The 26,671-nt window shown below is 34.5% G+C and overlaps 8 protein-coding genes across 10 annotated transcripts; 3 read left to right on the top strand and 5 right to left on the bottom strand.

The window, feature by feature from the left end:
• The first annotated feature begins 1,212 nt into the window (after positions 1 to 1,212).
• On the top strand, positions 1,213 to 3,540 carry LOC117204496 (ctenidin-3-like). The gene is made up of 3 exons (XM_033441952.1): positions 1,213 to 1,499; positions 2,103 to 2,164; positions 3,029 to 3,540. The coding sequence occupies exons 1-3, from the start codon at positions 1,485 to 1,487 to the stop codon at positions 3,444 to 3,446; spliced, it is 495 nt and encodes a 164-aa protein (XP_033297843.1). The 5' UTR covers positions 1,213 to 1,484; the 3' UTR covers positions 3,447 to 3,540.
• Positions 3,541 to 3,713: 173 nt separating this feature from the next.
• Positions 3,714 to 5,859, bottom strand: LOC117204346. Its single transcript, XM_033441634.1, has 3 exons — positions 5,563 to 5,859; positions 5,166 to 5,230; positions 3,714 to 4,990 (listed from the first exon to the last, which is right to left on the bottom strand). The coding sequence occupies exons 1-3, from the start codon at positions 5,563 to 5,565 to the stop codon at positions 4,282 to 4,284; spliced, it is 777 nt and encodes a 258-aa protein (XP_033297525.1). The 5' UTR covers positions 5,566 to 5,859; the 3' UTR covers positions 3,714 to 4,281.
• A 92-nt stretch (positions 5,860 to 5,951) lies between these two features.
• On the bottom strand, positions 5,952 to 7,659 carry LOC117204349. 2 transcript variants are annotated; one of them, XM_033441638.1, is made up of 3 exons: positions 7,535 to 7,659; positions 6,505 to 6,557; positions 5,952 to 6,419 (listed from the first exon to the last, which is right to left on the bottom strand). In XM_033441638.1, exons 1-3 carry the CDS (start codon positions 7,535 to 7,537, stop codon positions 6,290 to 6,292), a joined length of 186 nt encoding a protein of 61 aa, XP_033297529.1. In that variant the 5' UTR covers positions 7,538 to 7,659; the 3' UTR covers positions 5,952 to 6,289. The 2 variants fall into 2 exon arrangements, with proteins under 2 accessions (XP_033297529.1, XP_033297528.1); XM_033441637.1 differs by lacking the exon at positions 7,535 to 7,659 and adding an exon at positions 6,800 to 7,207.
• A 1,911-nt stretch (positions 7,660 to 9,570) lies between these two features.
• Positions 9,571 to 12,169, bottom strand: LOC117204342. Its single transcript, XM_033441631.1, has 3 exons — positions 12,066 to 12,169; positions 11,656 to 11,711; positions 9,571 to 11,267 (listed from the first exon to the last, which is right to left on the bottom strand). The coding sequence occupies exons 1-3, from the start codon at positions 12,087 to 12,089 to the stop codon at positions 9,575 to 9,577; spliced, it is 1,773 nt and encodes a 590-aa protein (XP_033297522.1). The 5' UTR covers positions 12,090 to 12,169; the 3' UTR covers positions 9,571 to 9,574.
• A 1,272-nt stretch (positions 12,170 to 13,441) lies between these two features.
• On the bottom strand, positions 13,442 to 15,527 carry LOC117204348. Its single transcript, XM_033441636.1, has 3 exons — positions 15,381 to 15,527; positions 14,349 to 14,410; positions 13,442 to 14,177 (listed from the first exon to the last, which is right to left on the bottom strand). Exons 2-3 carry the CDS (start codon positions 14,376 to 14,378, stop codon positions 13,914 to 13,916), a joined length of 294 nt encoding a protein of 97 aa, XP_033297527.1. The 5' UTR covers positions 14,379 to 14,410; positions 15,381 to 15,527; the 3' UTR covers positions 13,442 to 13,913.
• Positions 15,528 to 16,137: 610 nt separating this feature from the next.
• LOC117204345 (palmitoyltransferase ZDHHC3) lies at positions 16,138 to 17,987 on the bottom strand. The gene is made up of 7 exons (XM_033441633.1): positions 17,865 to 17,987; positions 17,581 to 17,728; positions 17,292 to 17,477; positions 17,086 to 17,222; positions 16,923 to 17,007; positions 16,636 to 16,848; positions 16,138 to 16,562 (listed from the first exon to the last, which is right to left on the bottom strand). The coding sequence occupies exons 2-7, from the start codon at positions 17,659 to 17,661 to the stop codon at positions 16,401 to 16,403; spliced, it is 864 nt and encodes a 287-aa protein (XP_033297524.1). The 5' UTR covers positions 17,662 to 17,728; positions 17,865 to 17,987; the 3' UTR covers positions 16,138 to 16,400.
• Positions 17,988 to 18,496: 509 nt separating this feature from the next.
• LOC117204344 (vacuolar protein sorting-associated protein 26B-like) lies at positions 18,497 to 22,404 on the top strand. Its single transcript, XM_033441632.1, has 6 exons — positions 18,497 to 18,638; positions 18,744 to 18,887; positions 19,359 to 19,753; positions 19,842 to 19,948; positions 20,046 to 20,257; positions 20,329 to 22,404. Exons 1-6 carry the CDS (start codon positions 18,636 to 18,638, stop codon positions 20,596 to 20,598), a joined length of 1,131 nt encoding a protein of 376 aa, XP_033297523.1. The 5' UTR covers positions 18,497 to 18,635; the 3' UTR covers positions 20,599 to 22,404.
• Positions 22,405 to 23,049: 645 nt separating this feature from the next.
• On the top strand, positions 23,050 to 26,134 carry LOC117204319 (motile sperm domain-containing protein 2-like). 2 transcript variants are annotated; one of them, XM_033441596.1, is made up of 9 exons: positions 23,050 to 23,527; positions 23,772 to 23,912; positions 24,010 to 24,187; positions 24,268 to 24,637; positions 24,724 to 24,799; positions 25,007 to 25,113; positions 25,198 to 25,398; positions 25,467 to 25,595; positions 25,670 to 26,129. In XM_033441596.1, exons 2-9 carry the CDS (start codon positions 23,849 to 23,851, stop codon positions 25,844 to 25,846), a joined length of 1,302 nt encoding a protein of 433 aa, XP_033297487.1. In that variant the 5' UTR covers positions 23,050 to 23,527; positions 23,772 to 23,848; the 3' UTR covers positions 25,847 to 26,129. The 2 variants fall into 2 exon arrangements, with proteins under 2 accessions (XP_033297487.1, XP_033297486.1); XM_033441595.1 differs by having other exon boundaries at positions 23,415 to 23,496; positions 25,670 to 26,134.
• The last annotated feature ends 537 nt before the right edge of the window (positions 26,135 to 26,671 follow it).

Genomic DNA, 26,671 nt, shown 5'->3' with positions numbered 1-26,671 from the left:
AATCTCGATACAATTTGATACAACTGACACGTAGCTAGGTTGTTAATAGCAGATGCAATTAATTGCAGACTGATATCTGGAGATAGGACGATGCTTTCAAGACGATCTTGAACAACAGTGATTATCGCAACAAAAGATTATCGCAAGCAATTGTATTATGACGACGGATAGTTCGTTGACCCAGCATTCCTCCGATTTGTTAAAAACGAAATCGATAAGCAGGTTTCACTTTGATGACGCGATGGTGTTTCCTGCAACATTGTTCAACACGTTCACTGCACGCGTCTATACCTTTACTATAGATGTACATATCAAAGCGACTTCTAAACTCGAATACTTCGAAATTTGGAAAAAACGAAAGAAATGAAAAGAAGAGTTTGAAATTCTAGGACATAGATCCTCTCAGAATTCAAAGCTTTAGATTCCAGGGCCATGTTATATAATATCGCGTTATATGCAACGAAACTAAAGAAACTAAAGATAGGTTTAAAAGTTAAAATACCTGATCGAAATCAAATTCTCAAAATCTTCACTTACATCGCTGCGATTTTCAGTCCGCCTAAGCGAAACCCGACAAACTGCACCCCAAAGTTCAGTCGAAGCTCGTCTAGAAAACTTCTCCAGTTTACCAAAAGCTCCATCAAAATCCCACAAACTAACATTGAAAAAAAAAGTTATCCAATTCAAAAAGAAGTTAAAGAAGCGATTTCTACAGAATCTTGGAAAACGTCAAAAAACGTTTCTCGCGTAACCCAAACCGCGCGTCCGTCTGATCGTGACCATCCGTAACCACTGCTCGCGATTGTGTCTAATAGCAACTGCGTGTAAAAAGTGACAAACAGAAACATCGTGCTAGGCGTCGATATCGTCGTTCCCAGACGCCAGAGACGAGTGAAACGAACCGCGAGAGCACCCACCTCGTATTACGACGCTGATCTTGATCTTGGCCGTTCACCCGGCCAAGTCCAGCTTTCATTAAAAAGACCACAGAACAAGAATATAACGGTGGCGATAGAGAAGAAGAGAGCGAGGTGAAGAGAGGAGAGGAGCAGATTGGAACAGATCGGAACGGATCGGAACGTGTAACTCTACTATGAAAAAGAGGAAACGAACAAAACGATGAGATCGAGGTGAAGGGTAAGCTAGCAGGTGGAGGGGCTGCTCTGGTCCTCCGCTTTTTGCCACGGCTTCTCTATTAGCCGGCACCTTTCACGTGCACCGGCTTTACGGCTGCGAAAGATTCCCTTTCATTCTTATCCAACTCCAATCACGTACATGTATAAAAGCAGCGAGCGTGTGCACGACCAACAGCAGATCAAAACCGCGGTTGAAACCGCCAACTGTATCGCAAGGAAGGAACCGGTAGTTGGCTCCTGTAGCCTTCGTCGAGCGTTGTCTACTTGATACTTCTTCCTCTGCTTATACTCCAGAGCTGATTATTTTACGGTTAAACAAACGAAACAGGTGCTCGAGGGCGCAACACGATGATCAAGCTCGCGGTAAGTTCACCCGTAGGGTGGATCTTCAGTATCGTTAGAATCTTGTGCCCTTTTCTCGATTTGGATAGTAACGAATAGTACTTTGTTTTTTTTTTTTTTTTTTTTTAGAAGTTTCTCTACCATAGAAGAATTCTTGGTAGTAGAGAATTTTTGCTAAATTTATCCTAATCTAAGCTTTTCTGAATTATCCACATGTGCATAGCAATTTTCACGGTCAATATCGTCGATTGTTAATCTTGCATTTTGATACACTCACGTTGCATCGGAGAAAATATCTTCTTAATATTATCGATAGACAAGCGAGAAAATTCTCCCGATAGTATTCAGTTCAGTTTGAGAGAATTACTGTTATATATGGTAATTGTCAATTAGAAGTTCCAACAACTTGACACATTGGAAATTACAAGATCGCTTTAGACAAATTTCACGCAATCGAGTTTCTATATGCAAATATCGTCATTTCATATAGTAACACTGCAGAAAGACGTTTGCAACAACCTGAATTCACTGAAATTTCTCTCGATTTCGAAACTCTTGAAAACTTTGCATGTTTGTAGTAGCATTCTAAGACGCTGGTACTAATTGAATTGTCTCTCTTTGCAGGCCGTCTTTGTGGTTGCCTCGTTGCTCCACTTGGCTTCAGCAGGAGGACAGCACGGTGGACAGTAAGTTTGCTTTATCCCTGTAGAAAATAGCGTACACAGATGTTGGATCGTTCTATAGTCACGCGGAAATACATGCGTCTGTAAATCACTATAAATTGGAATACGTTTAACGAACCGTGACTCGACCCACGCGTATCGACTTTCTCCACGGTTCTTTGCTTATCGACGGTCAATTTTCCTCGAGAATTATCGAACGTAAAAGAGACTGGTCGAACGAATTCATTCTTGCCCATTGAACGACTCAGGAAGCCGATGTTTCCGAGCTATTACACGCATAATCGTCCGTATCGAGGCGACATTCGAATTAGCAGTCTGCGACTGAGACTAATTGAATAGTAGCTAGTTTCTGAACAAATATTTCGATATTTACCTATTTTTGTAAAATTACGGTATAACTGATTAAAACGTATTTTACATTTGACTTTGGTAAATGATCTTAATTAAGAATAACAAAGACAAAGAATGAACGCGTCCGTGATGTTCGTCGTACTGGAACCGTTCATTTTTACCGAATCACTCGGACTAATTCGTAGAAACTAACCATTTTCTTGATTCCATGACACGAGCAGACTCTGAAATTCTCCTTAATGGACTTTTAATAACATCGCTTTAACCATCAGTTTAAAGAATCTTCCTGGAACCATCAGGGTCAAGAAATTGGAAACCGACGTCGCTTTCCATAAAGATCCACCATTTCTACTGAAAGAATATAAATCTTAGTCATTTAAACGATACTGCCAAATAATTCTTTTGAAGCCACTATTAAGAATGGAAAACCATCATCGCTTTCGTTAAAATCTGTCATTAAAAAGAATACGAACAGACGAAACGATACAAATCTAATCATCCTAAAAACATTTTCAGCGACCATGTGGTAATTCACGTGCCCTACAAGATCAAGACGATTCATCACACGCACACCATCACGAAACACATCCACCATGGCGGTGGAGGTGGTGACAAGTACGAAGTTCTAGGCTACACCGTGGGTCATCCGATAGATTTGGGAGGTCACGGCGGCGGTGGTGGTTACGGTGGTGATATCGGAGGCGGCCACGATTTGGGCGGTGGTGGCGACTTCGGCGGTGGCCACATCGAATACAGCAGCGGTGGCGGCGGTGGAGGTGGTGGAGGTGGTGGCCACATCGAATATAGCGGTGGCGACATTGGCGGAGGATACGGTGGCGGTGGATTCGGTGGCGGCCATGGAGGAGGTCTCGGAGGTGGATACGGAGGAGGTGGTCTCAGTGGTGGAGGTCACGAAGACTGGGGCGGCCATTAACCAGTGGCTCGCGCTAATTTTGGGAGGAATACGGTAGTTTTCTTTGGAAAAGTTCGATTGGTTGTTCGAAACGCGCTTTCGACTCGAATTTTATTTTATTTGGTACTTGGTTAGGTTCTTTTATTTTATCTCATTTGCGAGAAGAAGAAAATCAATTTGTTAAGTCTTTTGAAGCTTTAGTCAGTTACCGGATACCGGTGACGTGTTTATAATTTTCTGAAACGTGGAATATGTTCGATTAGAAAAGAAGCTTCTGTTTTCGAGAAGCTTCTGTTAGAAAGTATGGAATATCGAAGAAGTCGAGTCACCGCGCTTCAAAAAACCATCAAGCATCCCCCCATCGCACGACACTTTCACCTCTTCACGTTTAAGGGAGATAGTTCTGAAGAGATAGATATTTCTTCCGAGAGATTTTATGTCTTTTATTACTGTTATTTTTGTTTCTTGACTGGTGTTCTTCGGGGAATGCTGATCGACACTTTATCGCCCTGCCCCCTTACCTCTCGTCCTAGTCTCTCATTAATCTGTTGTCACATCGTTCGTAATGTTAATGTAAATATTTGTTACTCGTTTATTTGTTTGTAATATTGTTTTATCTATTGTCTACCGCGGCACGAATGATCTATGTATAGTTACGTCGCGAGAAAGTTAATTAAATTGCGTGTGTACCTGAAATATCGCCACCTTTTTATTTCCTGTCTTACTTATTATTTATTACAACTATACAACGACCAAAACTTACAAACAGAAATTAGAACAAACATCCAGAAATCACGTATCTACAAAATCACATTACACATACATGCGTCTGCACATTTAATACCGTTCCAACGTTCTACGTTTTACTATCGTTTTTCGTTCCGCGACTGGAATTCGTCGGTGTTTTATGGATCCTTTTCCTAGATCTTCGACGATGATCGCGTTTATCCCTAGTATTCTCGTATTCTACATCATCCACCAAATATCTCCCAGCGTCCGTTTTGGTTTCGAACTCCTCTTTAAACCCATCGTTCTCGATATCACCCTGTTCTTCGTGTTGATCGTCGTGAAACTTGTGCATCTGACCAGATCGAACGTGTCCAGTTACCGTTTCTAAACCCTTTTTGTACCCCTCTTCATAATTATAACTAAGAGACTCGGTATTTGGGGGTATATCATTCACGTCCTCGTGAACCGCGTAAGTATCTTCGCCATGATCCTTCAAGTCGTTATCTTCCACGTAAGACGGCGGATGATAAGAGTCTTTGTGATGGTCGTACACAGGAAAATACTTTTGTCTGTCTCGTTTGTGATTCTTCGGCCATTTCTCGTTCAATTTCTCTTCGTGATCCTCGTGATGGTTCTCGTGGTCAAGTTCCTCCTCGTGCTCGTCCTTCAAATCGTGATGACGCCCGTACTTCCACGAACTCCAACTCGCGTGGTGAGTCCTGTGATTCTTGTGAGTTTTCGGCTTCTTCGGCGTTGGCACGTGAACATGGAAGAGAACGGTCCTCGTGTGCGTGTGGTGGTTGATCAGATCTGGCACGAGAATCTTCAGGTGTACACTGCAAATAAGCGAAAGGGAATGAGCGCGACTGCTGTGAAAACGAGAGTGCAAGCCTCGTGAACAGACGCTCGTTTTCGTCAGAGAAAGCGGGGTACGCTGACGGTGCGACTGTTCGATCTCGAACATTCAACGATCTTAATAAATCTTTTGCTGCAGTTTTCATAGTTACTTACTGCTTGGAGGATACTCCGTAGATCGCGATTTGGTTTAATAGAAGAAGGCATAGGTATTTGAAGATCTGCTGGAGAAAGAAGAAACGGCTAATAACGTTAATAAGACGTAAAAATTGCAGTCCTGTTATGTGAATTATGTAAATCTTCTTTTGTGGAATAAAGAATATTTAAAACATAGGATATTTGGAATATAGAATATAGAATATATATTTGAAAAATAGAATATAGAACAAAATGAATGACAGTATTCGACACGGTGACACGTTATTCGAAAAAAGCAATTACAGAACTATAAAATTCGGCGGCAATTTTATCAAAAATTTTCAAAATTCTAACACCAAATATTTGCACAGCGTTCTATATACAACACCACTGTAATCACTAATTCTTTCATTACCATGGTTTCTATCAAAGAGGATAAGCGTCGAACGTCAGGATCAACGTTTCAACATCGTTTGACGTCGTAGAGAATGCTCCTCTTTTATATCCCACCCTCTATCGTAACGAGTACAGTGGAACCGCAAAATTGTCATCGAAATTTCACGGACCATCGAGCACTTTCGCCGTCTAGTTGAGATATGCTCCGTCTGCCAATCCGCTTCGAATGACACGCCCTGGAAAAACGTGACCGTGGAAGTTCATTGCCGCGCCGGTAATCCGTTGTTGCTTAAGAAACGCGGTCGCTGATGCCTGTGATTGCACCGCGGTCGCTTCTTTATCTTTTTCCTTATTTATTAGTTATTTATGACAGATATACATTAATGAAAGAAATAGCGAAGAAATATGTTTTTGGAAATAAACTTCTTTATTGATTCCTCATAAATTCTTTATCCTATTATGAATTCTTCAACATCTTTCCTTTGTTGACATAAAAAGTGACCTTATCTTCTTCGAATATTTAGTTTCTAATTCTTTGTATATTTTCTCTTATTGTGTACAAAGAAATTTGCGAGCTTTTAACGTGCAAATTTACAAAATTTGTTCCCAGCTTAACTTCGTATTTAAATAAACTCGTTACACATAGAATACTGTTTGAACATGACTTGTAGGCTCTATTAACTACTCGTTGGGTTGTAATTTACATCTATTTGTATTATATTATATATTATATTATCCGCTTATTTCTAATAATGTTTATCGTCTTCTTCTATATCCTCCTTCGTATCTTCGTGATAATGCGGCACGACTTTGTAGATCGTATGCGTGTGCTTTATGTTCTTTATTCGATAGGGGATATGGATGATCACCTTTTTCCTATTACACGAAAACATAGAAGAATTACTATGCGTCCTGTCGATATAACTGCACTTAATAAAATAATGTTAATTCAAATACTCACGGCTCAGCTGGTTGTTGCAGCGACACCAACAAAACCAGTAAAGCAACGGCATACTAAAACAAAAGGATACGAATTTTACAAATGAAATCCTTCGCGAATCGAAACTTAACCCGAACCATTCAGCGGTGAAATTAATTAATTTCATTTTTTACAAATTTCCCAAAGTTTACAAACGATCAGTGTTTATCTTCTTCGAAACTAAATGATTGAACTTGATAGAGTTAATCGGTGTAACTTCTGGTTCAGTTCCTTTAAAAATATGAAACTACGAAAACAAAATGATGTCTTTCCGTACCAAAAGCTTTGCTCTCATTCTGAGAAAACTCGTCACTTTATACCGCTCGCTTCGAAGACGCTTTGAGAAGCAAACACTTTCTGCTCGTGATCGTAACAAATCTAACGTTTATATACATGCAGCTGAAATTAGCGAGGCGAATCAGTCGAAGCATAAAATGTAGCGAGAAACTCCGCCCAACGTGCAGGGATCCCAGCCATCGTGTTCTAACGTCTATCTTTTCATTTCTTTGCTTTTCACTAAACAAGACATCGCTGTTTACACTTGTTATCATGCGAGCCAGCCATGTAACTGGTTGCTATTCCAAAGAATCAACAGGTCTGCGTTTGGCACGCGATACGCATCACGGTGTTTGGAATTCTTGTAATTATGTTGAACGAGCTATGATCGCTGCAATTTCTTACTAAAATTAATTTTAATTACAGACTTTATTCGTGTTGTTTTGTCAGCAAACCTGTTGCACGCACTTTGTAATTGAAACGATTAGATTAGAATTTGACTGAATTTAAGAAAGATTTTTTAATTGTATGTTAGAGGATGAGAAGATGTGGATTAGGAGAAACTTATCTGTATGACAAACTACAGTATGACGCTATTATTATCTTCAACGAAGTGCAATTTAATTAAAAAAGTTACAGATAAAAGCAATTATAATAATTTTCCTTTTTACTAGAGAATATTACAGTGCAATAAAGTCGTTCTTTTCTAGAAACTAATAGGCAACAACTATATTACCATTTGAATCTTATTAGCGTCTCTATTCAAATATCGAATCACTGAAGAATCACACGTCACGAAACGCGGCAATAATTGCTTCCAAGAAACCAAATAACTACTCGTCTCCAAGCAAAAAAACCTCTGCGGGTGATCAGAGAGTTTCTAACCGCTCAGAAGTGATGGAAGAACTGACCGCATCTAGGAAACAGCGGAATCTACTGCACTTCCTCCGGCCGCACCCAACCGAGAATCAACTGTTCGACTCGTACTGCACGCACGTCCAGTTAACGAGCAGAGATCGTTAATAAGAATGGAGAGGAAACACGTAAGAACATACATATAATGTTGTTAATTGTAATTATCTCGAGCCTGAATAACTGTTATATTTTTATAGCATTTTTATTACGTTCTCAAACGAACCATCATTCCGTGATTCTAACGCTTCGAAATTTCTCCATTAACTGAGAGGAATTTGATTGCGTCCAAAATATTTGAAAATAGATGAACGATGTAGATAAATGGACACGGTAAACTGAAAATATACATAAAGGAAGGAAAATGTAGACATTACACGCTTGACGTGAATGGAGAAACGCGCGAGAACGGCGCGTCATCGCATTAATTATGTATACGAGCTAAACGATTAATGTACTTAATCGAATGTTTTTCGCGATAATTTTGCGTAAGCACATTAATCTTATCTCGTTTTGGACTTTGCTTTCGAACGTAACGAGTCACGACATAGACGTAGCGTCTATCACAATGTGTATCGCGTGCCGATGTAGCGATTAGGTGTCTTAGGTAATTAATGCACTACTTTCGTTTTTCTAGCTTCTCGCGAGCAAAGATTATTACGATGTATCGAAGATATATTTGTATAAAATAATCGAGGATCAACGTACGAAGAAAGTGATTTTAAGTAATCTATAATAGCGATTCATCGTTCCAGCATGACCATGAATTAGGCAAAAACAGTCTCGCTTTCGAACAGGTCACGCATAAATTATTTGAATTGAATGCAACCGTGGCTACACCGTGAAAGAATACGCTATTAAGACTGTTGGAAAAGCTTTTCAACGCGTTCAATTAATTTACATGTGCAGCTCGCCAATTAAAAGTGAAAATCGTTCGTAAGATGGAAAGTGAAAGAAACAAAACAGAATATTTACTTTTATGTTGCGTGTAATTGTTCGTGAAATAATCAACGCAACGATGGAAATTAAGATAAGAACTACGGGATAAGGGATAACGCGTGAAACACGTGTGAATTATTACAATTTTTGTACGATTTTATAGCCTCGAAGATCTCTTAGAACGATCGTTTCTTTTGGTTTGAGGATGGTTTGAATTTTCCTACGTTTTCCTATTTATAAGTACTACTCGCTAAACGGATGTACTGTTTAAAATAATCAGAGCACGTTAATTTATCACGTTCAATATTTCAGGAATTTCACGTTCCAAATAAATCGGAGCAAGCAACAAAAATCTTATAATTCAACCTTAATATCTATCCCGTGCTGTATATTTATGAAAAAAAGACGATTTGCCAATTATCTAAAACAGTGCAGCAGTTTCTTAAGACTAACGAGTTTCAATAAATACAAAACGATATGAAAAATTAGTTATTCGATAACATTTTAATCAAACAAAAACATATTCGTTCGAGTTACACTTGAGTATCATAAATTAGCCTAGTATACTTGACCAAAGGAAGCATAACAAATGTACATATGTAAATTGAAAATAATAAAATATCTGCTTTTTCTTCCTTCCTCGACAACGCAATCACAGTTGAGATAATATAGTATAAAATAGACAAATTGAAAAAAAAGCGGTAAAGATCAATTAGAAACGATCACGATATGCTTAAACTCAGATTTTCCACATCTTCGTCGAATTTCTCCAGAACGGTTAAATCCTGAGCAACTGCAACGACTTCAAATTGTCCATCGATCCGTTTCTCGACGCGGATTTCACGCTGCTCGCTGAATTATTTATCTTCTACCCGTTTTCATGTTGTTCATCGGAACCAGACTTCGCATTCTTATTTTATTATTCTTATATCTCTTTATTCTTGCGAGCAACACTTCGGCTTCGTCGACTTTTTCGCGGTCTTGGCCGTGGCCGTGTATTTAAATAATTCATCCTATCGTCGTTTAAGTTCCGAATCGTCTCTAAAAACGCGTCACCGTTACCGACGCTTCTCTTTTGCAATCCTCCGTGATTTGCTTTACTCGTCGATGATTCAATCGCTTCGCTCGGTCGTACGTTTATTCCCTTGCGAACCTTCCAATGAGGATCGACGGATCTGGGTACTTTCGAGTGAACAGGGCTCAGCTCCATTGGCTTGAAACCTTCATCGTTGCTATTCTTAATGGCGGGCTCCACGCTTCCGTCCAGATTAAGATACCTCATGTTCTTACTTGCAAACTCGATGCTATATTTCGGACCATCTTCGGTAGACCCTTTAGAATTATTCTTCGATTGACGTTCTTGATTGATCGAAGTTGGAATTCGCGGACTCGTGAAGGTTTCGACATTTGGAAACCTGTCGTACGAAGTGGTTGGATTACTATAAGTTGCGTGCTCCGAGACTGAAACGTTTATCGGAGTCTGCAATTGCTGGAAATCGATGGTCAGCAGTTTCGAATGTTCGTTATTAGATTCGTTTAGCGATGGATAGTATGGGTACACGTGATCGACCGAACCTTGGAAACCAGTTGCTCGCTGACTACCTTGCGTCTTATTTGCTTGATCAGGTAGCTTGAAAGGAGAAACAGAATTCACATGATTGTTCCTCGACGGTGAAACCAAAGATGGGTGTCTTTTATGATGTCCGAGTTTCTGGACACCGTGTACGTTCCCATGTTTGAAATTCAGTTTATACGTCCTAAAGTTGCGATTCCCTGAAGTGTAACCATTCGTGCGTCCAACGTTTTGAACGTGAGCGTTCGATGGTTTTGAAACTTGAACAACGTTGTCGCTAGAAGACAACAGACTATCCGAAGAGATCGAATGAACGTCACTATGATGATGCTCATACGAGCCGATCAATCCTTCCTTAGACAGGGGAAGTGATTCGTGGCTGATTATCGAGACCTCAGGGTGTTCTATTATTTCAGTGGGTGGAAGAATATTTTTATCAAACGTCGACTCGATTTCTGTAGCCGGTAAATGGGTTATCAATCGTATCATCAGATGATTGGAATTTAATGGTTCCAGAAGTCGTATATACACCTTATCACCTATTCCTGGGAAATTGAACGGTCCAACGAGGGGACCCAATGGTTTTGGAGGATCGACTATTTTTTTAACTATATCCACGATCGAATCCAATATGTTTCTATTCTTCGTCACCCTGTATACGGGCTCGATGCGAACTGCTCCTTCGTCGAAAGCTTCCGCAGGTCCTTGCACAGTTTCTATTTGCTGGTTTTCGATATAGTTCTCCTTGACGTCGTACGATCGTCCCGTATGAACGCCGGATTTTGCGCCAGAATGTTGAAGCTGCCTTCTACGTCGATTTGCTTTGTATCGATTTACACCACGTGATCGCGATGGCTTCGAACGATCTGTGCGAACTGTCAGGGTCTTCTTCTTTGCACCTAGGGGAATATTTGTATGCAACGTTTGTTGGTTGCGGGTCATTTCTGGTCTTGGAGCTTCTGGTCGAGAGGTAGTGAATATTTCGTTGGTGTTGGTGCCATTTTGGTATTTGGACTGCGGCAAGTGATCCTTTGGTTGCGATCGCCTAAATTTCAAATAAAATTTTCTACGTTATTATCTTTTTAATTTGTTTTGATACCTACCTACAGGGTGGTTGGTAACTGGTGGTACAAGGGGGTGATTCTACGCGAAAAAGAAAGTCAAAAATATAGAATACAAATTTTTCGTTTGAGGCTTTGCTTTCGAGAAAATCGACTTTGAATTTTCGCTCGGTACGCGTGCACTTTGTCGCGTCTCGTTATAACGGATCTCACTGTAGATCGTTGTCTCGATGGAAAAATTAAAAAAAAAAAGAAAAAATTTTTTTATTCTATATTTTCGACTTCTTTTTTCGCGTAGAATCACCCCCTTTCCGCTTGTACCACCAGTTACCAACCACCCTGTATATGATACAGTTCATAGAGAAAACGTACCTTTTGGAACGCACGGCTTCTGCATCGAGGAACATCGATATCAATACGACGCAGATCTGCAATCATGGAAATAAAATAAAAAACCCGTCAACTTTATACTTCTAGTCATTAATCATTTCTTTTCTTCATATTTTCTTCATAAGACGATATTGATAAAACGAGTTTGCATTTTTAAGTAGTACACTCTATCATATCACAACCACATCACGAATATCGTTAGACGAATTCAAAGTAAATCTCAATGATATTACAGATCATTTTTGTCCAAGTTAAAAAAACATTCTTTCACTTTCTATTATCTTCCACTAATTTTTCATTGATCGTATTTTTATTGATTCCTTTTGAAAAAATCGAAATAATCGCAGCGCCGTCATCTTCGTGTTGTGCATAGCGCGCATCGATCCACTCACCGTAATCACACGTGCGATCTTCATGTCGTTGATGGTATACCACGTCCCACTAGATCACTTCACCGATCCTAGTATGGGGACGTCTGTCCATCGGCAACGTCTTTTAAAGCCTCCCCGGACCCGCTTGTACGCCAGCGCTAAACTGGATCTGACAACATTGTTTTGCGTATGTGCGTGGTATTAAAGCCAGTGATTTTCTCTTGAATGAAAGAAAAACAACGAGAAAAAAATACAAGTGTACAACAAATCCTACCTGTTTCGTGCCGACTCACCAGGAATTGGTGCGCATCACACGCTACCACTTTGCAACCATAAGACACGCGCGATGATAATTAACAAATTTTTCGAACCACGAAGCGTTTACGAAATTTAGATTTGGTTACTTTTAAATTTGTGTGTCTTATTAAATAGGGAAAGATCTCCGTTTCCGTGAAAAATAAAGTGGCAAAATGAGGATTTGCTTATGAAGAAAAGAAAAATGCAAATTACAAGAAAGATCTCTGCCTCATAAAGAACAAGGTCGTCAGGAATGCTAAGGATAAAAAATTGTTTTGAAATCGCCTTGTAATTTCTGTGAGAAAAATATCGAACGTACTATTTTACAATTACAACGAAAAAATAAATTGACGAAAGAATCCCTGTTTCACAAAAGGTAAGGTAGTACGGAATCGCGAACAGTAGTTTCGCGAAAGAACCGTGAGCAGACGCACTATAGTTAACGACGATAATAAATTGCTTTTCTTTTTCATTTATATATATAAAGCGACGGTGTGCTCATAAATTATAAATTATTTCATTGCATTCTCTCAAATTCCACCACTGAACAGAGTATTTCAATGAAAGTGAATTTCCCTGTGTAAGATATTTTCAATTGGACGAACGAACGTAAGCGCGTATTTCTATTTAAGTAACGTATTATTCGTTTGTTATTTAGAAATGGTAATGATAAAAAGCCAAACTTTCAAGTACTCGCTCGCGCATCCCGAGATACCTGTTTCAAACGACGATTGATAGAAATGAAAGCGGCAGCATACCTGTCCTAAGAAAATAGTAAACAAATACCCGTATCGCAATACCATAACCATAACGAATGGTGAATCGAACAGAGAAGGATAAAAACAAATAGTTAATTACTTGTTAAGAAGGTTTATTAGAGGTACGCCGACGTGTAGATGATTGCTCGACAGATAGTAAAAACTGGTATAATAAGGAATTGTTGAAAATGAATGTGGATCGCGTCCGAGAATTTCTTGTTTTTAATAAAACAAAAAAAAAAAGGTCCTCTGGAAAATGTCCCGCAGAACGTCTCGATGACAGGGAAAACTGGAAAATTGCGAAGTACATAATTGAATTTAATGCGATGTACAGAGGTTTTGTTTTTTTATTTCCAATTAAATCGTGCGTTCTACATTTCAGTAAATTGTCGTAGATCACGGAATTTGATACATATTGTCGTTTCTCTACATGATATAATTGAAGAGTAATTTATTTTCAATTATCGAAAGTATAGCTGTAATTCCAAGAATTTGACTTCGAAGTTGGTGATGTTTCTTACGCACACAGATAGTTTATCGTTAAACTTTTCCCAATTAGTCGTAAAAGTACACATAGCCATACTCCGAAACAACTTACGCTTTTTTCACTGTTTCGACAATGTAGTAATATATACCTGAATAAAAAAGAAAAAAAGGAAGGAGAGATCTAATCGAGAAACTTGGTCGCTGCAGTTGAATAAATAGCATCTCTCTAATGCATAATACAACTAGATGATAATAGAGAGATAATAGAGTCATATCACGGAACGCTGTGTGTGGCATTATATTCAATTACAAATCTCGATAGATTAATTTAACTGTAATTGAAACGGCGCTTTCCATCGAAACGAAAACCGTACGCAGCGCTGTTCGGTGCGCTGACTAGGGCGGGATTCTTGTACTGATGAAACGAGCCATGTAAATGCGGAGGCCTTACGGCGTTCTGTTCTTCCTCCTGCGACCCTTTCAAGTAGAATGCCTCGAATTGTCCTTCCGGTAACAGAATATCCTTCAGCGATTTGTCGTTCGGATCGTAAGCCATCCCATTTAACGCCAAAGAAATTAGAAGAGAAAAACACTGGAATCATAAATAGACGAGACTTTGTAGTATATGTAAGTAACAATTACATAAAATTCGATAACTCAACAAACACTTATTCATATAATTTTACCTCGTTAAAATAAGTGATTGGAAATAATAAGATAAATTGTTAAAATGTCTTGATATAGTGGAAGTAAAGGTACGTACCGTAAACAAGGTAAGAAGGTTTGCCGCCATACTTCGATCTGTATTCTATGTCGATCAAAGCGCTGAAATGACGAAGAATGTTCTAAGTATAAAGTGAAAACTATGTCGCTATAAAAGATACGAAAGCTCTAAATCATATAATTAAAGTTATTTGAAATAATTGTTAATGACACGGCCGCGATACGAAGCAACCGACTGAGTCATATTTTAATGTCGTAGAAAACTTTGTAATTGCAAAGATTTCACAAATTTATTTATTTATTTATTTGGTACTTGAATCAACGGGAGACATTCCTTCGAGACAATATATTCTGTTCTATTCTTGATCGATCGAAAGATTTACATAGATCAAAGTATACAATTAATTTGTTCCAGGTGGATAACACAGATACTACATCGATGAGAAGATTACACGACTTCTATCGAATTAACATACGTAACCGTATACTTTATATCTAAACGCTATTGTTTTCTGATTGTTCGCGATGGTACGTGTTTTCTACTTATCTTTCCTTCGATCAGTGTACGTAATCGATAAAAAACTGACCAATTGTGATCTGCGCGCTCATTCGTCGTTTATTTCACGAACACGCAACAGGTTTGTGTTCTTTCTCATTACATTTGTCCGTTTTCTTTTATTATACACACAATTAAAAAGAGTTTATAGTGCATCCTTAATAACTAAAAGTAAAGATGTATTTATCTTACTTATTGAACTCTTCTATTTCGACGTTTACAAAATCGCGATACAGGAAATTATCAAAGGGATAAAAATATTCATAATTAATTTAATTAAAGCTTAATTAACTTTAACGCGTCATTAATTCAACTAAACTAAGCGTAAGTAATTGCAAAATCTACTTTCACTTTTCTGTGAGTCAGTAACGATTGAAACCGCTCGCGAGGAAAGAAAAGGATGAAACAACAACGTAAATTCAATATAGAATTTAAGTCGAGATATTAAGTCTACTGTAAGAAGTTCTCTATCATAAAAAGATTGCTAAACTACGAGTTTTCATAGTTGAAACTTACCGAACGTGGTCGTAGCAAAAGTGAAAGCCGCTCTGAACACAACAGTTTAGAGAGACGTTTCCTCTACCTGCACACATTTAACGACCTTGCCACTGCCAAGCGTCCCCACCCTGAAGACCAAGAGCAACCTCGAGGCCTGCAGAAACGGAAGCCGACAGAATTGGAAAACGTGCAATCCTGGACTTCGCCACTGGCGTTGAACATAGGTTTTGTAAATAAAAAAAAGTTTGTGCTGAAAAAAAATAATAGATAACGAACAAGAAACTGCATAATTTATGTAAAGACAAATAAGAACAGTATTGGTAGACGTAAGAAATTGTATTTGTACAAACTGTACAAAAAAATCAGGTATCGTCGTAGAAATACAGTATAGAAGAATAAGAAAATGTAATTAAACTATAATATGCTTATAATCGAAAGAAATAAAATTTATCTTATAGAACCTTTTCTTTTTTGTTACATATCATATCACATAAATTATTCGCAAATGTAAGTAGTACGTTATTATCACAATGTGCAATATATATTCCTTAAAACAGTGCGAAACGTCGATCCATTAACTCTTCGAATCACTTAAAACTCATGATATGATAAACTTAATGTCATGTTCCGCATATTACTTATCACATATAATACACAATCGCACATAGTTTTATATATATTAACTTTCACAGTATAAATTATGCTGGTACGATAAACAAGTCCCAGTATTACACGTAGATATTGATGGATAAAAAGTAACTTAGCGCTGTCGCTATTACGATCAATAATAAAATGTTTTAATACAAGAAGCTTTACAAGAAGCATACCTTATCATATGCTTACATGTTTACAAATTTTAATTATAATATATATGTTGGATGTTCGTTTTGTTTAAGTATCTCTCATAAATCGTCGCAATAAAATAAGAATGTTAAATAACGGTACAAGATTATAAACATTCTCCTTGCTGATACATGAATTCATGATGCATCACAATTATTTTACATTTACAAATATTAAATATCCCTGGGATGCATGTTACACGGAATATAAATAAGAATCTTGTTTTGTCTTTCCTTTTGGAGGAGAAGTAAAGGGTGAGAACCAAGCAATCGAAAATCTTCCAAAGACAGCTTGAATGGATTTCCATCTACTATTACGAACCCACCTGGCTTCTTCTTTTTTAAGTTGCTCAATACCCTATAAAAATGATATAAATAAGTAATCAATTTGAAATTACAATTAATTTTTTATTTAATTATCGTGTACATACAGTTTCATCGTTCCAAATTGCTTGTAATTGTGTCCCTAACATTACAGCCGTGAAAATGGCAAATAAGAGGGCTTCGAATGCCAAGCAAAGTAATAGTACCACTGTTGCAGGTGGATTAAATGTAGAACATTCTTTCCATTCTTGTCTTATGCATGTAGTAAATTGTTGTATACATAGCAATAAAGAATGCAATGACATTGCTGCTATATAGAACTAAAATAAATTACATAATATAGATGATGCTTCATGTCATCGCTTGTATAGCATATTTGTATAGCAAGACTTACAGTAAAAAGTACAAAATATTTTTGATTATTTTCCCCAACACAATTATTAACCCATGGACAATGATGATCCATTTTTCTAATACATCTATAAATAAAATATTTAAAATATCTGTAATTTTTCTATGTATTCATAACTAAGATATTACAAATGTTATAAATTTACCTTTGGCACACAGAACAATGATGTGCTCTATCAGGCTTAATACAACAACATTTAGGACACTTAAATATGACTTGTCCATCCCTAAATCCCATTTGTTCAATCATTTCCTTGGTAGCATTTCCTTTCAGAACAGCACCCTATAAATATGTTTAAGCCATATTACTAGTATGTTTCAAATATGCTAGCTCCATGTTTTCATGTCTTACTGGATCTGTGAACATTGTCCTTAAATGAGATGCAAAAGCCAAGAAAGTTAATGACTGAAATATTGCAGTGTTTAAACTAGAGTATAAAGTATTTATTGTGGGAATAAGGATAACTGCCATTACTACAAACTCTGCATAAATTATTAACAACCAGGTTAAGATAGCACATATAATCCCGCATATATCCTATAACATAAAATCAATTAAAGGATACTTAGTATCCATAAAGAATATTTCAATTATTTAATTACATATTATTTAATACCATAAAATATTTGTATATACATACTTTTATACACCACAATCTTCCACCATAACATTTATTGTGAACATCCTTTTCTCTTTGAAAAGACATATAGTCATAATCCATGATTTATTGCTATTTACTAAATTTTTCACTGTTAATCGCACGAAGAGATTTCAACCATGGTTCTTTGCTTGAAATAAAAATTAACCCAAATATTAGTAAAATTTTATATGGCGTATTATATTTTGTTTGTGATTTGTGAGAAATCAAATCCACTACAACAAATTTATACTATGAAATAACATGGAAATAACCTAGAATCTAACCTCATAACTAGTATTAGCAGATTTCTCTTCACAGATTCACCAGAATCGGATAATTTGCATCAACTTTTATTTCAATTTTTGTTCATTATGATACATTTAACGTGTTTACGATGAATATCAAGTGACAAAATTGATTTCTCCTCAGCTTTTATTTAATTAGTCTAAGTAGTAGATTCGTTACTAAATAATTATGTTATTAATATAAAAGTTCTCTCAAGTATCCAACTGTCGTATGTTTACACCGATTTAAACGCAGTGCAAAGTAAATGAACTGAAAACGGAACTTGAACATGTTATCACATGTAGATTATGATAACTTGATTTCTAAACGTCACCGATTATTCGCCATTGAACAGCATTACGAACGCACCACGCACCTGCATTTGAACGAACAAATGTTTTTAAGAGAAATAATCGAAACCTAAATCCATTGTCTTATCCAATTACAACAACGAATTTAAAAAGAAATAAAAAATGAATGTAAATAATACTAGATATTACCGGTTCGAATGTTGTCTACCGCATTCTTACACGCGACTGTAAGTTTGACAGTACATGGTAAGGGTGGGGGTTACAGTGCGCAGCCATATTGGCTACTTGTGACTTTTGGGAGGAAGCGAGCAAAAAATAATACAACTTTTCTCGTTTCTACGTGAAAAAATGTTGCCTTCGAGGATTTTTCATTGATTTCACACGTTGGTCTTGTTAACGCGAACACGATTACGATAGAACGTGCGATAATTTATACAAGCTCAAACTTTTTTACGAAAAATGGTATGTTACTTTTTGATTAGTAAATTCTTCGTCTTAGAACAGTTAAATCATTCGTTACGAAATTATAAGATATTCCCGATGTATCTACTTCATCTTTTTTTGTAGAGTTTCTTTGGGTTTGGTCAATCGGCTGATATAGAGATTACTTTGGATGGTGCAGAAACCAGGAAGACTGCAGACATTAAATCTGAAGATGGTAAAAAAGAGCGCCACTTGTTATACTATGACGGTGAAACCGTTTCTGGAAAGGTAAAAATCTTTTTTTAAACGAATAAATATAAATAAACTAAATGAAATATTTGTACAGAATGTAATCCATAACCTACGGTGTTTATTCGTAAACTCTAGACCAATAGCCGTATAAGATAAAATAAGAAATACTCAACATTGCGCTATTCTATATTAATTATTTATATTAATATTTAATAATTTATTTATTTTCGCACACTAATATTGTTATATATGCATATATTCCAAAAAATTACAGTATTTAACGTATATGGGTATATATATAAGAGAAAGACTGATATGTTTTAATATCTTTAAGTAAATATAATTATCTTATTTAATTTGATAAATTCAAACCATAGAACTATAATAGAATATATTTAAAAATAATTTCCTTTTTGTGAAACATGACTTTTAGTAGATAATGTCATAATGTAGTTTAAATCCTTCTTGAGAAGCAAATAAGGTTAATTAATACACTATTATTTGCAGATTAATATTAGTCTCAGGAAAGCTGGTAAATTGGAGCATCAAGGTGTAAAAGTAGAATTTATTGGACAAATTGAATTATATTATGATAGAGGAAATCATCATGAGTTTACAAGTCTAGTTAAGGAATTAGCTAGGCCGGGAGAACTGACTCATAACACAGTATATACTTTTGAATTTGCAAATGTAGAAAAACCATTTGAAAGTTACACAGGATCTAATGTACGACTAAGATATTTTCTCAAAGTTACAATTGTTCGAAGACTTAGTGATATTGTTAAAGAACTTGAATTAGTCGTCCACACTCTTAGTTCCTATCCAGATATGAACAATCCTATTAAAATGGAAGTTGGAATTGAAGACTGTTTGCATATTGAATTTGAGTATAATAAAAGCAAGTAAGTTGCTTTGATGTAAAGTTTAATTATGTAACTCTTAATGCCTAATATTGAGTTTAAAGATTAACTTACATTTATATCTTTTCAGATATCATTTAAAAGATGTTATTGTTGGGAAAATATATTTTCTTTTGGTTAGAATAAAAATTAAACACATGGAAATTGCTATAATAAAACGGGAAACTACCGGTTCTGGTACAGTATAATTTTTAGATCTTTTTTCTCATAAAAATATTCATAATAATCTTTCTTATAATTTGAACACTATTATAAATAGAATATATATTTGCAGGTCCACATACATTTACGGAAAATGAAACTATAGCGAAATATGAAATAATGGATGGAGCGCCAGTCCGAGGCGAGTCTATTCCAATAAGAGTCTTTCTAGCAGGCTATGATTTGACACCTACAATGCGTGACATCAATAAAAAATTCAGTGTTAGATATTACCTTAATTTAGTTCTCATGGATGAGGAAGATCGTAGATATTTCAAACAACAAGTAAGTTGAATAATAAGCCTCTGATTTACTAACTTTTTATTGAGGTACTTTTTACAATTACATTTTTTTAGGAAATAACGTTGTGGAGAAAGGGAGAAAAAAGTAGGAAATCTCAAACCGCTTCACCACATATGCCATCGCATTTAGTATCAGCAGAGACAGGATTCCCACAAGGAGCTGCTCAGAATGGTCCACCATCCGTAACTCCATCAGTCCAATCAGGACAATTGCCATCCACTAACATTACCAATGTAGAGGATGCACAGGCACCAATAGAAAGCATGACACGCGAAGAAGGAGATGGTGAAGGTGCAAAAGAAGTTAATTCTGAAAGTAACTGAATTTTTGCATGCGGAACAGTTACTGAAGTCAATGGAAGTTTTACTAATTCAGAGAATGGGTAATAACTTCGCACAGAACTAGTAGTTTTAAACGAAACTCCTCTTCTACTGTAAAGAGAGATTGAATTTTAGCAACTACAAAAAATCGAAACATCTGCAAGTAAAGTTGTAAATATTTTGGATACCTATAAATAATGCGGATGATTAAATTGAATAAGTAGCCAATTATCGATCAAAATTTCAAATTATCAAGAGCTATAGATAACATACAGTGGTGTCTAATGGGACAGACTTGAAATAATTAAACAGAAAAAAATAATATAAAACAGAATAATACAACCATATAAAATGGATATTTATAAATGGACAGTTTAATAACTGAATATTTATCTGCGGTATATTCTTGAACAGCATCTGAATGTTACAGTGTTCAGAATATTTTATACAACCGTATTATGTGTTATATTCTCAAAGATCTTTATCAAAATCTTTTGTGTTATATTATCAAACCTCTCAAATGGTCAATTTCTGTCAGATGAGAGTTTTCTAAATCTGAAATGGATATACATATACTCACAATGGCTGCCCTATTTTAATCCATTCAACTAGTCTGCAACTAATATGGTAAAGGCACTGGGAGAAACGCTTTTATATATAATACACTATTATCGACATAATTTTTGAGAGAATGTGATTTTTTCAGCAGAAGATTTTTATTAATATTTGCAATAAATATCATTAATAAAATATGTTAAGATACAGGCACGGTATATAACGTAATATCGATAGTTCTGTCCCAATTATAGCATAATTGTATATACAAATCATTGAATTGTATATGCTAATTAATTTTTTAATAGAATTTTTATGCAGTTTCAAGAATCTTAATATAAATCATTGTAAGAAATACATGCCTTAGTATGCTTGTTCAATTTTTAGTATGCCTTTATTAATATAAGAGTGGACTACGATAGATTAAAAAATGGGATGGCCCCACATGTATTTATATATATATAAAAACATATTACAATATGTGTGTGGATATATACATGCATATATATGATTTTTAATGATAGTAGTCTTAGTATAAACTGAGTTATATATACACACACAAAAGTATCCACCTCTATTGTAATAATACTGAAACGTGTTCTATCAAGGCAGTATCATGATTGCTACCACGATGGAGGTAATATACCGGTATGAGAAAAATACCAATCGTTTTGTACAATTCTATGTTAACATGGGTTGACTAAAGAATCTTGTTAAAAAAGAAAAACTGCATAATAGTCAACCACGTGTATTTCGAGAATTTTGTTTCATGTAAATTAAAAGTTTCATATTTCACGCCTTTGTTATTTGTTGACAAGAAAGATATATGTGTAAAAGAGAGAAAACAGAACTATTTGTGAATTATTTGACATGTCAAATATTGTATATACATATACATATTGTCATACGATATAAACTAGCTGCATATTTTAATGCCCACATAAATATATTATACATCGCATACAGTGTGCCATTGTGTGCACGTGTATCGGAAAACATTACTTCGTCTATGCATAAGTACTACACCCTTCCTATCGTTTTATATAAATCAGATATCATTAGATTTTTATTCTCGCTATCTATAACTTGTTTTTTATCTGAACGAAATAGGCATATCAAGTACAGATTTCACCATGACAAGTAAACTATGGATTTAAGTGCAATTAATTTTATGACGAATTTATGAAGGATGAAATCAACAAATGCTAATGCAATAGAATTTTATAACGACAATTAAAACGTCGATTAAAATGTCCCTAGTTTTTCAAATCATTTCCCGTCTTTTTTTGGAATTATCTCGGTTATAAGCAAAATATTTAGAATTGACATTACGATTAAGTGCCTTCGTAAAGCACGATTAGTATTTCGAAAATTAAGGGTAAATATTTTATACATAAGAAGTTCTACTATTTAATTAATTAATAGAGCTCATTACTTTTTCTCTTCAAAAGCGTCTGTATTTTATGAAGTTACTATCTTTAATTATTGTTTGTAACTTTAATAATTTAATTATTAGAATCTTTAGTCCAAAATATTATTGTGTATATTAACAGACTATTGTAAAATTATAAGTGCAACAAAAATAGTTTTATATTCAAAATTTTTTTCTATTTATTTTCATAAACCTAAGTAAATTTAAAAAGTAATAAACCTAAATATATACAAATAATATAGTAATTAAAAATCAATTACCAATGATGTTAAAACGATTATAATTAAAAAAACATATTTTAAACTTATACATAAAACATAAATTTTGCAATATTTAAAATTCTCTTGTAGTACAGTAACATTTAATATTTTAATGTACCACTGAATTTTATTATTTTATTTTCATTAACGAAGGACTCGTGTATTTCTCTGTAGTACATATTAGACGTGGGCATATGGAAATCAAGCTTAAATAAATATACGTACTGACAGCAAACCAATACGTAATAGTCTACAAGGAAATTATTCATAGATCATATTTTACAAATCAGACTTTGTGGCACTTCCGTAAAAAAATTAGAACTTACATCAAGTTCTCTTACGTCAGTATATGTTTAAGAAAAAGTGTGTTCCACACATAATTATAGAAGAAAGAATGTATGATTTCAATTAATTCAGTGTAAAGTCCAAAGATTCCGAACAGTATGCGCGTGTCTCTGCGCGCAGATCTGATGTCCGGATCCGGATAAACAATTATCGTGTCTGGTTATCGTATTAGTAGTTCACTGCCGGTTAAAGTGTTAGTGTTATAGTCATCAGCAGGTTAACCAAAGATGGAAGTACGAACAGAATTAATTACGGAACTTCGTGAAAAATTTTTTAAAAAGTTGGCTGACGAGGGACCACCAGATCCTAGTGTGTATATTTATTTTCATATCGTAAAAAGGTGTATTTTTTCTTTCCAATGGTATTTTGAAAAAACCTGACTAACTCACAGGGTAAAATTTAAGCTTAGTGTCATATACCAAAGCAATGTTTTCAATATGTATTCGATGAAAGAATAAGAATCATTTTTATGAATAATTTATGAAGCCTTTGTTCCACTTATTATTGTGTATTTAATTGATAAAATGTATAATACATAAAAATATTTATGATTCAATTAATCATTTAATTGAATCCAATTTCAGAATTTCACCCTGTTGATATTGCTAATGTAAACAATAATAACTGGTTAAAAAGATTTTTAGAGCACAATGAAAACAATATGCAAGACTCACTTAATATGTTATGGGAGACTTGCAGCTGGAGGAGTAAATTTGGCACAAATGGTATGGATAATATACATTCATATGTGCAGTTTTTTTAGTTGCTATGTATAAATTATATAAGTTTTAATGAAACTATTACAATATTATCCAATTACAGAGATTACAGAAGAGAATGTGATGAAAGAATATTTAAATAATGGATTGTGCTTTATTCATGGTAAAGACAAAGATGGTAAAACAATGTTTGTTATTAAATGTAAGTTACATACTAAAGGCAGTAAAGACTTTAGTCAATTGCAAAAGCTTGTTGTGTATTGGTTTGAAAGATTAGAAAGGTAAGATTAAATAATCTGTAATAAATTATTTAGATCAATTTGTTTTCAGAATTAATGTTATCTTTTCTATGGTATTTCAGACAAACTAATGGCAATCAAATTTCACTTTTCTTTGATATGTCAGATACTGGTATTTTAAATATGGATATGGAATTTATCAAGTACCTGATCAACCTTTGTAAAAATTATTACCCCAATTTTTTGAATTATATCATTATTTTTGAAATGCCATGGATATTAAACACTGCATTTAAAATGATAAAGTCATGGTTGCCACCTAAGGCAATTCCAAAAATTAAATTTGTGCATAAAAGCAACATACATGAGTTGGTAGAACCTAGTGACATACTAACATGTTGGGGAGGTAGTAACGAATATACCTTCAAATTTGTACCGGAAGCACAAAATAATATAGATGCTACAATAAATGGAAAATTTGATAATAAGAAGGTATATAATTAATTAGTGGAAAAATAAATGTCAAATAATTCACAACTTCCTTTGAGAATTAATTTTTTATCTTTATGTAACTATAGGTACATTTTGCAGAAGGTTCTCCATTAACAGAACAATCTACAAGTAGTTTTGGAGATCAATCAAATGAAGAACAATGTAAGTAAAATTATACTTTTATAGGCATTATTAAATCATAGATGTAGAGATGATTCTTTAGAATTCTTTCTGATTTTTGTGTGAAATGGAAATTTTATTGTCAGAAAGAATTCATTTTTACATCTATTGTAAATATTGAAAATGTTTGCAAAGATAAAAGCTCTACTTTGATTCTTATACTGACAAATAATACTTATTCTTCTGCAGTATTATCAATTGAACCAGATGCATTTATATTTAATAAAGTAGGAAATGAAATTAGTGGAACAATTACAATTAAAAATGTGACTGTAGATAAACCTTTATCTTATAAGGTAAGATGAGTTTTTCTTCTATGATAAAATTTACGATATGATGTATATGGAACATAGCATAAATATTTTCTATTATATATGTAGGTAAAAACAACGTCGCCGGGAAAGTTTAAAGTACGGCTAAGTTCGGGAGTTTTATTACCTCAAGAACAACGCACGATTTCAGTCGTTGTACAACAAGAACATAATATGCGCAGTCTCTTTCATGTCGATAAATTCTTAGTTATGTGCCTTCCATTAAAAGATCCGAATGCATCGGCCCAAGAACTAGCAGTTTTATGGAAGGTAACACATCGATATATATTAATTATATAGACGTTTAATGTGTAATTGTTAATTTATGTTTTATTCAGTCTGAGAAACCAGCAGAGGAACATAAATTAAGATGTTGCGATGGTGGAATTACAAGTAATGAAACATCAAAATTACATTCTACCTCAGGCTTGTCAGAAACTGGTCAAATAGATATACTTTCCCGGAAAGTAAGGCAAAATAATGTGATTAAAAGTATGATATTAATGAACAGTATACTAATATATACATTGGTTACTTACAGATAGCACATTTGAAAGACAGTCATACAAAGTTGTACAATGATGTCGTTTTCTTGAAGCATTTATTATTCTTTTCTATGATAGTTACAATCATAATGGCCATAGTAGTTATTTATATTTTAAAAGTTGATATTAAAAATTTTATGGATCAACAAGTCTGTGACATGCATGGAATATAGGTTATTCAGATAGAAATTTATTTGATTTCTACATACACATAACACGAATTTTAATTGTTATATATTTATGTTTATGCTATAACTCTAATATTTTTAAATCGATCTTTCCTATTCATAGCTTCTGTTTGTTTTTCGTTGTTTTTGCTAAAAAAGAATTATGTAAGATACGTATAAAACATGTTTTTATGTTATCAATATTAACATAAAAGAAATCAGTTGATGTTATATTTTGGGACGTTTGTGTATACTATTTAATATATTTAGGAAGTAAATATATTATTGTTATAAGAAAAAAATATAACAATTGGAATTATTTTTATAACGTTTTACACGTATTTCTACATACTATTTGTACAATTTATCTTCCTTGTAATTTATAATCTAATAATACAAATTATTTCAAACTAATCCTTTTATTTACATAGCTCATCTAATATCTTTAACTGGTTAATGAAACAATTATGGGAAGTTCGTTTTGTTTCATATACGTGATAAAACTGTTAATATCAAATGCATATAATATACCATATGTAAATATTTCATTCACGATAATTTTATAAAATGTATTAATAAACTATATATTTAAAAAAAGCAGTTTCTTACTTAATTATATACTTTTACTAAAAATCATTGTATTCTTTTATTTCAATATCATATTTGTTATTTTACTCACTAATTTATATGTATCATATAGTGTACTATCGTGTAATATCTGTTTACTTCAATGCAAATTCGTGAGATTAGAACTGTTACAATAAAAAACTGATTGAAAGGCAAAGACATTTTTTGTACCTTATGCTTGACAAAAAAAATTTTAATATTGTA

The sequence above is a fragment of the Bombus bifarius genome, unplaced genomic scaffold (genome assembly GCF_011952205.1).
Source record: "Bombus bifarius isolate JDL3187 unplaced genomic scaffold, Bbif_JDL3187 scf7180000007978, whole genome shotgun sequence".
Taxonomy (NCBI): domain Eukaryota; kingdom Metazoa; phylum Arthropoda; class Insecta; order Hymenoptera; family Apidae; genus Bombus; species Bombus bifarius.
Note: the sequence above shows the minus strand (reverse complement) of the source record. Positions and strands in the feature narration are given on the sequence as shown.

Coding starts and splice junctions, on each gene's coding strand:
- LOC117204496 (XM_033441952.1), top strand. Junction 2,165..3,028: donor GGAGGACAGCACGGTGGACA/GTAAGTTTGCTT, acceptor AAACATTTTCAG/CGACCATGTGGTAATTCACG.
- LOC117204346 (XM_033441634.1), bottom strand. Junction 4,991..5,165: donor TACGGAGTATCCTCCAAGCA/GTAAGTAACTAT, acceptor GCTTATTTGCAG/TGTACACCTGAAGATTCTCG.
- LOC117204349 (XM_033441637.1), bottom strand. Junction 6,420..6,504: donor CTGCAACAACCAGCTGAGCC/GTGAGTATTTGA, acceptor TTCGTGTAATAG/GAAAAAGGTGATCATCCATA.
- LOC117204342 (XM_033441631.1), bottom strand. CDS start 12,089: ATGAAGATCGCACGTGTGATTACG. Junction 11,712..12,065: donor AGATCGCACGTGTGATTACG/GTGAGTGGATCG, acceptor CCATGATTGCAG/ATCTGCGTCGTATTGATATC. Junction 11,268..11,655: donor GAAGCCGTGCGTTCCAAAAG/GTACGTTTTCTC, acceptor TTTGAAATTTAG/GCGATCGCAACCAAAGGATC.
- LOC117204348 (XM_033441636.1), bottom strand. CDS start 14,378: ATGGCGGCAAACCTTCTTACCTTGTTTACG. Junction 14,178..14,348: donor ACCTTCTTACCTTGTTTACG/GTACGTACCTTT, acceptor TTATGATTCCAG/TGTTTTTCTCTTCTAATTTC.
- LOC117204345 (XM_033441633.1), bottom strand. CDS start 17,661: ATGGATTATGACTATATGTCTTTTCAAAGAGAAAAGGATGTTCACAAT. Junction 17,478..17,580: donor GAAGATTGTGGTGTATAAAA/GTATGTATATAC, acceptor TTTATGTTATAG/GATATATGCGGGATTATATG. Junction 17,008..17,085: donor CATTGTTCTGTGTGCCAAAG/GTAAATTTATAA, acceptor TTTTATTTATAG/ATGTATTAGAAAAATGGATC.
- LOC117204344 (XM_033441632.1), top strand. Junction 18,888..19,358: donor GTGAAACCGTTTCTGGAAAG/GTAAAAATCTTT, acceptor TATTATTTGCAG/ATTAATATTAGTCTCAGGAA. Junction 20,258..20,328: donor GTAGATATTTCAAACAACAA/GTAAGTTGAATA, acceptor ACATTTTTTTAG/GAAATAACGTTGTGGAGAAA.
- LOC117204319 (XM_033441595.1), top strand. CDS start 23,415: ATGGAAGTACGAACAGAATTAATTACGGAACTTCGTGAAAAATTTTTT. Junction 24,188..24,267: donor TGGTTTGAAAGATTAGAAAG/GTAAGATTAAAT, acceptor ATGGTATTTCAG/ACAAACTAATGGCAATCAAA. Junction 25,596..25,669: donor TAGATATACTTTCCCGGAAA/GTAAGGCAAAAT, acceptor GGTTACTTACAG/ATAGCACATTTGAAAGACAG.